Raw genomic sequence first — 12034 nt, forward strand, 5'->3', positions numbered from 1 at the left:
ATCAAACATTCATTCTTCACACCAATTAAAACCGTTTAAAAGCCATAAACATAGACCAAAACCACAAATAAAAGCGGTTATTAATAAAATTAGCAGAGTACGTATTCTCAACGTTATTATCACCTTCGCCTGTTGTTGTTGCTGCTGCTGATGTTGGATGCTGTCTAGACCCAAACCGGTAACAGTGGTTGTGGCCGTGGTTGTTGTGCGCCTAATAACATTGCTGGGATCACTGACAACGATGGGATTGTAAACTTCCTCTGTAACAGTTGTGGTTGTTGTGGTGGTTTGTGTTGTTGTAATGGGTGTTTGAGTTGTGGGTGTTTGAGATGAGGACGGTGTTGTTGCTGCAACAGTAATTTGTCCTTGTTCTCCATCTTCTTGTTCCTTTGCTATTTTGGTGGTGGTCACAACGGTAACTGTGCCAGGTGTAACAACTTGAACAACATCTTCAGTGGGTGTTGTGACTGTGTCCTCTGTTGTTGTCACAATTTCCTCGGTTGTTGTTGTTGAAGAAACTACTGGAACTACATTGTCCTTCTCAGTGACAATTGTAGTCTCTGTAGCTTCTACCACATTGATGTCTTTCTTTTCTGGCTCTGTTGTAGATTCAGGCACAACTTCTTTCGTAATCTCTTCCGTCACGACGGAAGAGGTAACTTCTTCACTGGTGGACACAATTACAAATCCTTCTTCTTCAGTTGTTGTTACTGATGGTTGTTCTCGTTCTGTCGTTGTCGATGTTACTGCCGCCACAACAGCTGGTGCCAAAGCACCAACCACTTGGGGCAATACGGAGGCTGCTGTTTCTGCTGCTTGCGCCTTCGCCGTTTGGACCGCCATCGTTGCTTGAGCCGCCGCATTTAGTAATGTGGTAGTAGTAGCTTTAGCTATGGGTGTTAGTTTACTAACAAAACTTACATTTTGTGTGGAATCGGTATCGGTAACGATAACAGGGGATAGGGGGGATTCAGATGGGGATAGGGGAGTTGTTACATTAGTTTCAGCAGAAATGCTTATTGGCTGAGGAGCAGTAGCAGTAGTTTTTCTAATTTCTTCTGCACTAGCATCTACCTTACCCTCTTCTTCTTGTTCTTCTAAGGCTAAATAAGTACTCTGGTCACGCCAATGACCAATACCACCTGGCAAATCAGTCGACATGTATTGTGATGAGCAGGAGCCATAATTGCCTCCCTTGCTCATATCGTGTTCGGGTGTTGGTGTTACATGACCACTACTATCACTACCAGGTCCACCTCTATGATCGTCATCATCGTCTTTGGGCTTACGTATTTCTGGTATGGCGTTGGCATCACCACCCTCTTCGTCATCGTCGTCATCATCGTCGTCGTCATCACTGTCTCCAGCGTCTGGTTTAGTATCGGTCTTCTTGGGTAAATTATCGAAATCGTCTTTTTCGTCTGGTTTCGTCGTTAGGTCGTTCGCTATCTCCAATTTATGAGAAGTCTCTTCACTAACATCAGCCGATACACTTTCAATAGCATCTGTCTTCAGATCATTGGATACCCAAGAATCCTTAGACAAATTCACGAGAAGAGTGTCTTCATCTGAAACGGTGACGGGAGACTTTTCATCTACGGTGGAGGGAATGCTAACGTCTGAGCTTGTTGCAATAACAACAATCTCACTATCAGTCTTTTCATTTGAGTCAGAGGATAATGTGGCTTCTTCTTCAGTCTTTTGGACAGAATCTGTAACGGATTCTTGTGGTTCAAGTAATTTAACCAAAGAGCCTTCATGTCTGAGTATTTGATAGTAACCTGTAACGATCTTAGGGAAGTTGTCATTATGCAAATTTTCCAATAAGGAGTCTTCGCTCAATGGCAATTCTTCCTTTACTACGGGTGTCTCTGTACTCTGAATCATACTTGGATCAGGTGGACAGACACAAATTATAGGTTGATATTCATCGGATGTTGTAGTTTCAGTTGTTTCAGTTGTAATAACATGAGTTTCTGTTACCTGAGTTAGTTGCTGAGGCGCCTCATCAAGAGGAGCAGTAGTTGTTTGGGGTTGACTCAACACCCACTTAGATTCAAACACATTAAGGGAAGGCAAAACCTTTGAACTCGAATCAATGCTTAAATTCATCAGCAATTGATCGCTTTCGCAAACATCCCTAATGGCTTCAGTTGGCTGAACACTATCGTCGATGGGAGCAGCAGAATCACAAATGTTTTCGGTTGATGGTTGTTGTTCGGGCGAAGTTTCTTCTGGTTTGCTTTCGTCGACTGGAGCGGGAACACTTTCGGGTTCTTGCGTAGCATGTTGTACTTTGAGAGCATTTTCGAAGATTTCGTATTTCGTTGTCCAATATTTGTTGATCTCTTGGTACAAATTATAACGGAGCTCGTCTTCTTGAATGCGTTTCATTTCTTCGGCATCGACCACTGTGCAAAGTTCAGTTTGGGGAACAACATCTGACTCGGTGTGACTTGTAACCACAGTGGATACATATGTGGCTACTTCCTTTGCGTCCTCAGCAGGTGGAGGTGTGTGAGTAGTCACAGTTGTGGCAACATAGGAAGAAGGAGATTCTTCTCTTGTCTCGACCGGTAGATCCTTGTGAATGGTAACCGTGGTGGTCAAATAAATTTGAGATTCTTCGGTTTCACTTGGGATTTGTGGTTTGGGATCTTGGTAGTCGGTAGTTTTACTAACCACAACCGATGACCACACCGGTTCTTCTTCCACTGCGGGTTTGATGTCTTCTGCAATAGGTTGCTGTTCCTGCGTGAATACCTTTTCTTCTGTTTGAATTACAGCTGCCCATGATGTGGGGGTTTCTGTTGGTGATTGAACTGGAATTTCTGGAATTTCGACTTCTTCGGTTGGAGGAATAACAATTTCACTTGGCTTAAGAGTTGCTGACCAATAGCTGGTCTGAGATACAAAACCTTCTGGAACATTCTGCTCTTGTTTCTCGCCTTCAATGAATTGTTGGGTCAAAGCGGCACTTGTTAGAGCTTCACTTTCTTTGGGTTGGAATTCTTTAATTTTCAAATCTTCTGGTTCTGTGGTAGTAGCTTCCTTAAGCGATTCGGGCTTAGCTTCCTCGATTGTTGTATCTTCTTGTTGAGGTTCAGTGGGTACAGTCTCTTTTTGAGTTGTTTCTGGTAACTCAACAATTTCAACAGATTTTTCCTGAACAACTTCAGTTGTAACTTCAGTCTTCTGTTCAACAACTAATTCTTGTTTGGGATCAGTGAGTTCTGGCTCAGTTGGAGATGATACTGGTTCTTCAGCAGTTTCGACAGTGGCTTCGGGAACGGGTACAGTAACTTCTGCAACTGTAGATTCTTCCTGGGGTTGTTCAATTGGCACTTCAACGGTTGTCTCGGTCTCTTGTGGCTGTTCGTGAACCAAATCACTCGTTGTTGTTGTTGACGTAACAACACTTTCAATTGTTGTTGTCTGCGTAATGGGTTCAACAAATACCTTTTCGTCGGTCTTAACAAGAGCAGCCCATGATGTGGGTGTTTCAGTGGGCGATTGAACAGGTACCTCAACTGTAGCTTCAGGCACGATAATCTTCTCTGGTTTCAGGGTAGCCGACCAATAATGAGTTTGGGCAACAAAAGTATCTGGTTCAGGAATTTCACTAGTTTCCGATGCCTCGCTTGTAACTGGAGGTTCCATTTCTGTGGGTTTGTCTTCCACAACGTTTTCTTCCTTTTCTTTTGGTTGGTCAGAAGATTCACTTGAAGTAACAGTCACTGTTTCCTCAATGGTGGTTACACTTTCAATGACAGGTTCGACAAACACTTTCTGGTCGGTCTTGACAATAGCAGCCCATGATTTTGGAGTTTCAGTGGGAGATTGTACAGGCACCTCAACAGGTTCAGCCGTTGTTTCTGGCACACTTATCTTTTCAGGTGTTTTAGATCTGTGTTCAGGTTTCAAAGTAGCCGACCAGTAATGAGTTTGTGCAACGAAACCATCAGTTTGAGGTACTTCTTCAGTTGGCAGTTCCTCTTCCTTTTCAAGCTGTTTGGTCTTGGACTTTTTATCCTTCTTTTTCTTAGATTTTTCTTCAGTTTTTCTTTCGGATTCCAAGAATTGTTCCGTTACAGAAGTCTGTTCAATTGGTTTGGGAGTTTCAGAAATTACTTCAACCACAGGTTTAGATGGCTCACATATTTCTTGGGTTTCGGTTGTTTTTGGTGTTTCTTTGACAACTGGAATCGGTTCATCGAAGACCTTTTCCTCAGTTTTGATAATGGCAGCCCAAGACTTAGGTGTTTCAGTTGGTGATTCTACAGGCACCGCTATCTCTTCTTCGGCCTTGTCGGGAATTGTTATTTGACCCGGTTTCAGGGTGGCGGACCAATAAGTGGTTTGTGAAACAAAAGTATCAGGTTCTTGAGTTACTTCAACAGTCTCAGTAGTTGTTTCCTTAATTTCTTTCGTCACTCTTCCACTGGGTGACACACTCTTTGATTCAGTCTTCTTCTTGGGTTTCTGTTTAGGTTTCTTCTCCTTCTTTTCGGCTTCCAGTTTCACAGTGATCAAAGTCTTGGGTTGCTCAGGAATACGAGGTGTTTCTGCTACCTGTACAACTGGTTTTTCACTTTCAGTTATAACACGAATCTTCTGAACTGGCTTTGGAACATTTTGGGCGGCAATGGCAGCCCAAGACATACCAGTTGTCACAGGAGTAGGAACTGGGATAGGTGTTTCCACAATAACTTCTTGTGGAGTAGCCACTTCTTCAACAACGCTTGTTTCCTCAACGGGTTGGGGTTCTTGTATGGGTTCTGGTTCCTGTACAGGTTCAGGGGCAAGCTCAACTGGTTTCTCAGGCTGAACGACTTGTTGGACTGGCTCTGAGCTACGAGAAGGACGGGCCTTCTTCGATTTCTTAGTTGATTTGCGTGATTGATTGGATTGCTGTGATCTGGAGCGGGATCTTGGTCTAACTGTCAACCATTCCGAAGTAGAATCTGTAACCACATTATCTGTTGGAACTTCGCTTACTTCGATAGTAGGACGTTCTTGTTTACGTGATTTCCTGGTTGTGGTTACAACAGTTTGAGTTTCTTCGCATTCAACTGTTGTGGTCCATGGTGTTATAGGCACAGGTTGTTCTACTACTGGATGTGGTTCAGATCCTGTTTCCTGCCAGGACATTGATGCTGGTTCTTCGGTCCAAGATTTCTCCTCCAGATCGGTTACAATTCTTTCAATTGCAGCTACAATTTCTGTGGATTCGTGAGCAGGTTGCATGGGCTCGGTGTGTGTTACTTCGTTACTTGCAATCGAGGTTGTTGAGGTTTCGGGAATTGTCACGGTTGGGATATCATTACGTCTTGTTGGCTGTGGTGAATAACGAACCTTTCCTGGTTCGACCAAACCGGATTTTCTTACAACTTCAGCATAAGTTTCAGATAATGACCATACTGAGGGTGGGGCTGTGGTTGTTGGCAATGGTACAACAATTTCTGTAACTTGTGGTTGTACCACGACCGATGTTTTAATATCTTCGGTAGTGGTCTTCGATTCCTCTTCCAATGATTTTACTTCGGGTTCACTTTCTTGGACTAAAGGAATGTCCACAACCGTTTCCTCAACTGTGGGTGTTTCTGTAATCTCTGTTTGAATGGGTTCGCTGGAGGGAAGAGTTTTTACTTCATCTTCTGAAACAATCACCCAGCTTTCCTCATGGCTCTCTTCGACAACCTCATCGTACCAAGAGGTTTCCTTAACCTCGACAGGTTCTTGACCAATTTGAACATTTTCGGCTAGTGGTTCTTCCTCTGGTTGTGCCTGTACAGGTTCAACTTGTTCAGGGAATTTCTCTTCTACAGTCTCAGCAGGTATGACAATTTCTTCTTTAGTAACAGTTTCTTTTATTTCGATTTCAGGCATTCGTTCATGTTGAATAAATGCGGATGAAGCCTGTATCACGGTTTGAGGTTGTACTGGGATATTCTCCTTGAGAACAGCTGACCATGACTTGAGTAGTGGTGGTGGTTGAGGAGATACTGGTCGTTCAACCTTAGGAATAACTTCAATGGAAGGCTTGGTCTCAGGTACTACAACCTTCTCCGATTTTTCTTTTGGTTTCTTTTCCTTCTTCTCCTTTTTCTTCTTCAAAGGTGATTCCACTGTAACCTCAACACTTTCCACAACGACATCGGGTTTATCTTCCTTTGGTTTTGTTACTGTTTCAGGTTCTTGTTGAGCTTCTTGATGCAAGAAATCGGTAACCGTTTGTTTGATGTCCTTGACCACTGTTACTTGTTGAACAATAGTTTCTGTGGTCTTCTCAGGTTGAGGTTCTACAACAGGTTTGTCTTCCCTCAACAAATCAGACCAAGATTTTGGTGCAGGAGCATGAACTTGTTCTTGTTCAACTGCTTCGGGAGAAGGTTTAACATCCTCCGCAATATTCGAAATTTCTGTGATAACAGTCTCAACAACAACTTCAGGAGATGTTCTAATTTCTTCAGTCGTAGTTTCGGAAATATCTGTGATGACTGTATCAACGGGAGATGTAGGTGTAACTGAAACATCTTCAAGAGGAGTGGTTGGAGCTACTTCCTTCTCCTTTTTGTCCTTCTTCTTTTTCGATTTCTTGTCTTTGGGAGCAATTTCCTCAACAGGTTTTTGTTCTTGAGGTTCTGAGGCAGGAGTATTTTCCTTCAACAAATCGGACCATGATTTTGGAGCAGGAGTAACAACCGCAGGAGTAGGTTCCATTTCCTTAACAATTGTCTCAACAACAGTTGTGGTTTCAACCTCAGGAGAGGTTATAATTTCTTCAACAGTGGTTTCAGAAATCTCTGTGATGACAGTATCCACAACAGTTGAAGGTTTAACTGAAACTTCTTCAGTGGGAGGAACAACTTCAGATTCAGTAGTTGGCACTTCCTTTTTGTCCTTCTTCTTTTTCGATTTTTTGTCTTTTGGAACAGCTTCTTCAGTAGTTGTATTCTCCTTTAGGAGATCGGACCATGATTTTGGAGCAGGAGTAACAATTTCAGGAGATGGTTTTACTTCTTCGACAACCGATGAAGATTCGGTAGATGGTTTAGTTTCTTCGACAGTAATTTCAGTAGTCTCTGTGATGACAGTGTCAACAACAGTTGTTTGTTCAACCGAAACTTCTTCAGTGGATGGAACAACTTCAGATTCAATCGGACTGATTTCTACAATTTCTTTTACCTTTTTGTCCTTCTTCTTTTTCGATTTCTTGTCGGCTGGGACAATTTCTTCATCCGATTTTTGTGGTTGAGGTTCTGGCACAGAAGTATCACCCTTCAACAAATCAGACCATGATTTTGGAGCGGGAGCAGCAACCTCTGGCATAGGTTTAATGTCTTCAACAACAGTTTGATCAACTTCTGTAGTAACGGTCTCAACAACAGTTGAAACAGAAACATCTTCTGCAGTTGGAAGAACTTCAGGTTCAACAGGTTTGACTGATTTATCTTTCTTCTTCTTCGATTTCTTGTCTTTTGGAACAACTTCTTCAACTGGTTTATCTGTTTGAGGTTCCGGTTTATGTTCTTTTGGAACTACAACTTCAACTGGTTTCTCAACGGGCTTAGGTTTCGAAATAGGTTTATCTTCTTTCAATAAATCAGCCCACGATTTTGGACCAGGAGTAATTGGTGCAGCTTCAGATTTGACTTCGTTGACAACTTGTGTTTCAATAACATTTGTTTCCGTAGTAGTAGTAATGACAGATTCAACAACAGTTGTAGGCTTTTCTGTGACTTCCAAAACAACTTCAGGTTCAATAGGTTTGGGTGTTTTGTCCTTCTTCTTTTTAGATTTTTTATCCTTTGGTTGTGGTTCTTGACCTTGACCTTCTTGTTGCAAGAAATCGGTAACAGTTTGTTTTATGTCCTTTACCACTGTGACTTCTTGGACAAAAGTTTCGATGGGCTTCTCAGATTGAGATACAACAACACTTTCTGCTGGCTTCTCAACTTGAGTTTCAGTCGTAGGTTTATCTTCCTTCAGCAAATCGGACCAAGACTTGGGAGCTGGAGTAACAACAACTGTTGCTTCAGCGACATCAGAGATAGGTTTCACTTTTTCAACTTCCGATGGTTGTGCTACAGTCTCAGAAACTAACGCATGTTCCTTTTCTATAACTTCAGGAACAGATTTGACTTCGTGAGTTTCTTCGACATTGGACTCAGAAATAATGGTAGTTACTGTGTCAACAACAGTTGTGAGTGTTTCGCTTATCTCTGCAGTTGACATGTCAGTTTGAGGCTGTGGAGCTTCTTCGATCGCTGGAGTTTCATCAACTTTAGGTTCTGAAGGTATGGGTGCGACTTCAGCAACAACTTCTTCAATTGGTTTCTCAGGTTGAGGTTCTACAACATCTTCAACCACAGGGGTCTCTTCTACTTCAGGTACAGTGATGGTTGTTTCCACAACAGTTGGGGGTTTGCCGGAGACTTCAGGAGTTGGAACAACTTCTTCAATTTGTTTCTCAACCTCAGTTTCGGAAATTACTGTGATGGTGGCCTCTGTAACAGTTGGTGGTTTGCCAAAGACCTCAGCAGTTGAAACAACTTCTTCAATTGGTTTCTCAGGTTGTGACTCAACAGATTCTTCAACGATTGCAGTCTCTTCAACTTCAGTTTCAGAAATTACGGTAATTGTAGTTTCCACAACTGTTGGTGGTTTACCTGAGACTTCAGTGACTGGTACAATTTCTTCAATTGGTTTTTCAGGTTGAGACTCTGCAACTTCTTCAACAACTGGAGTTTCTTCAACCTCAGTTTCGGAAATGACTGTGATCGTGGCTTCTATAACAGTTGGAGGCTTACCGGAGACTTCTGCAGTTGGAACCACTTCTTCAATTGGTTTCTCAGGTTGTGGCTCAGCAGATTCTTCAACAATTGAAGTTTCATCCACTTCAGTTTCAGAAATTACCGTAATGGTAGTTTCCACGACAGTTGGTGGTTTACCTGAGACTTCTGCAGTTGGAACAACCTCTTCAATTGGTTTTTCAGGTTCAGGCTGTACAACATCTTCAATAACTGGCGTTTCTTCAACTTCAGATTCTGAAATTACAGTTGTGGTGGTTTCCACAACAGTTGGAGCATTGTCTGAGACTTCAGCAGATGGAACAACGTCTTCAATTGGTTTCTCAGGTTGATTCTCTACAATCTCTTCAACAACTGGAGTCTCTTCTATTTCAGGTTGTGCAATTTCTGTGATGGTGGTTTCAACAACAGTTTGAGGTGTGACTGATACTTCAGTAGTTGCAACAACTTCTTCAATTGGTTTCTCAGGTTGCGACTCAGCAGCTTCTTCAACAATTGGAATCTCTTCAACATTAGTTTCAGAAATTACAGTAGTAGTGGTTTCCACAACAGTTGTCGTTTTGGCTGAGACTTCCACGACTGGAACAACTTCTTCAATTGGTTTCTCAGGTTGTTGATCTGGGGCACTCTTATCTTCCTTCACAATTTCTTCAGTTGGAACAACTTCTTCAATAGGTTTCTCAGGTTGAGGCTCTACTACTTCTTCAACATTTGGAGTCTCTTCAACTTTAGTTTCAGAAATTACAGTGACGGTAGTTTCAGAAGTTTGAACAACAATTGGTTGCTCGGATTGAGGCTCTACAACTTCTTCAACAACTGGAGTTTCTTCAGTTGGAACAACTTCTTCAGTAGGTTTCTCAGGTTGAGGCTCTACAACTTCTTCAACAATTTGAGTTTCTTCAACTTTAGTTTCAGAAATTACAGTTACAGTAGTTTCAGCAGTTGGAACAATGTCTTCAATTGGTTTCTCAGGTTGAGGTTCTACAACTTCTTCAACAACTGGAGTTTCTTCAACCTTTTGTTCTGGCTCCGTCTTATCTTCCTTAACAATTTCTGCAACTTCACAGATTTCTTCAGTGGTGATAGACTGTTCCACATCATCGGACCACAATGATTGTGCAGGTTCAACTTTATCAACCGTTTCGAGAACCTTCTTTTCTTCATCGACCAGGACTTGAGATTGTTTTTCTTCTTCGATGAAGTTTGTGACTGTCTGTTTAATGTCGACTGTCTGGGAGAATTCTTCAACATCATCCGACCACAATATTTCTACAGGTTTGGTTTGCTCTTTAGGAAGTTCTTCCTTTGGAACTTCTTCAACTGGTGATTCCTTTGCCTCAGTAGCAACTTCAAGATCTATTTCTTTTTCAGAAACGGAAATCGAAACAATGGTTTCCTCCTCTTGAATGGTCGACATATCGGTTGGTGCTTGCATATGTTCCAATGGAACTTCCTTGTCGTGTTGAGGTGTTTCGATTTGTTGGTTCGGGAACCACGTTTCTTCAATTTCTTCCACTGGCGTCCAAGGTTTGTTTACAATTTCTTTCACTTCTTCAGTGGCTGTAGTCTCTGACCTAGTCTCAGTTAGGGTTGTTATTTCTGATACAATTTCCACAGTTTCGGGAAGAATATCAACTGGTTCTTCAGGTTCTGGATGGGCCAGGAGTGGCTCTGTAACAGCCTTGCTAGGTTTATCTTTCTTCGATTTTTTATCATTCTTTGTCTTCTTGGATTTGGTTGGTTCAACATCAGCAACCATTGTGGCTTGTGGTTCTTCACTCACCATCAACTGTTTAGGTGCTTGAGGTTTCTTCTCCTTGTGTTTACGATCGGGTAACCTAGATTGCATTTCTTGCTGAATGAACTCCTGTGTCTTCTTCATCGAGTCGAAGGTAGTCTTCTTCACGGTATCAACGAATGGTTGGTTGAGATTTTCCTTCAAAATATCTGACCAAGATTTCATATTGCCCCAAGGAGAGTCGGCCTTTGGTTGTTGTGGCTCAGCCTCATCTTCACTTGCAGGCAGAGACCAAGAAGTAGTTTGCGATTTCTCTATCACCTCGGGTTCCTTAAGAACTTCCTTGACTTCGGGTACCACAGTTGTGGTCTCTGTAGTGGTGGTAGTATGGACAATCGTTGTCCATGATGGTTTATCATTATCTTCAAATTTATCGATAATTTCCACAATCTTATCTTCAGCTTTAGTCTCTTGTACAGGTTCGCGTACTATTTCCTTGTGTTTTGGCCTTCTTGGTTTTGGTGACACTGTTGGACTTTCCTTCTTTGGTGGGGTTGTTGTAACCGCTACCTTTGGTTCCGATGTTTCTTCTACAACAGTCTGGCTGACAATAGCAGACCAAGACAAGCCAGATGGCTTTGGAATGTCCTGAACAACTGGTGGAATATATTCCACTTCGGGCTCCTCAACGACATTTTCAGGCTGTACGATTTCAGAAGGAACAGGAGTTGGTTTTGTTGTCTCCTTTTTGCTGTGTTTATCCTTCTTTTTCTTCTTTGTCTTATCTTTCTTGGTCATTGTGGCTTCGGATTTTTCATCGGATTTTTCATCAGAATCAGAGGAGGTTTTAACGACTGCCTTCTTTTGAGGAACAGATGGTTGTGGTGGTGAGACAATCTCTTCTTTAGGTGGCTCTGGGGCCTTTCTTAGTATTTCCGACCATGATATGCCACCGCTTGGCTGAGATACTGGTATTTCCACCGTTTCTGTCTGCGCTTCGGTGATAATTTCCTCAACTTCAACATGTTGTGTTTCAACTGGTGAAGCTTCTACATGTTCGCTTATAATTTCGTCTTGAATTGGTTTCTTTTTCGGATGTTTCTTGTCCTTCTTTTCGCGTTTCTTCATTGGTTCGGCCTTCACCTTTTCTGTCTCGAGGAAGGTAGCAGTTTTCTGGGCAACTGAAGGTTGTTTCTTTTCTTCTTCCTTGGGTTCAGGTTTCTTCACTTCCTCTGGAACTGGTTCTGGAGCTTGTTGAAGTATGGAAGACCATGACATAACTGGCGAAGTGGTAACAGTCGTTGTTTCCACAGTTTCGGAAGTTGTGGTTGTTGTGTCAGTGACGCTGATGAGTTCTTGCTGCTCAGTAACCACTGTTTCGACAGTTGTATCTTCTGTCGATACCAACGGTTCTGGTGCCTTCTCGTGTTTAGGTTCTTCAACAACTTCTGACTTGTCTGGACTGGTCTTGCGAGCGGTATGT

General features: G+C 42.3%; 1 protein-coding gene across 23 annotated transcripts in view; it reads right to left on the minus strand.

The window, feature by feature from the left end:
• The window catches only part of Msp300 (Muscle-specific protein 300 kDa), a 278320-nt gene that overhangs the window by 32030 nt on the left and 234256 nt on the right, over positions 1-12034 (minus strand). For 13 of the 23 annotated variants that reach the window (XR_012409763.1, XR_012409762.1, XM_073964842.1 and 10 more), the window contains one exon: positions 124-12034. This exon is cut by the window's right edge and continues 23957 nt beyond it. The exons of the other annotated variants lie outside the window; for them this stretch is intronic. Coding sequence is in view for 11 of the 13 variants with exons in the window: in XM_073964842.1 (XP_073820943.1) it covers positions 124-12034 (11911 nt within the window). In the remaining 2 variants the exon portion in view is untranslated. The remainder of the gene's footprint in view (positions 1-123) is intronic. 23 annotated transcript variants of the gene reach the window in all.

Source organism: Musca autumnalis, unplaced genomic scaffold, assembly GCF_047663935.1.
Source record: "Musca autumnalis isolate F117 unplaced genomic scaffold, ASM4766393v1 scaffold_2, whole genome shotgun sequence".
NCBI classification, from domain to species: domain Eukaryota; kingdom Metazoa; phylum Arthropoda; class Insecta; order Diptera; family Muscidae; genus Musca; species Musca autumnalis.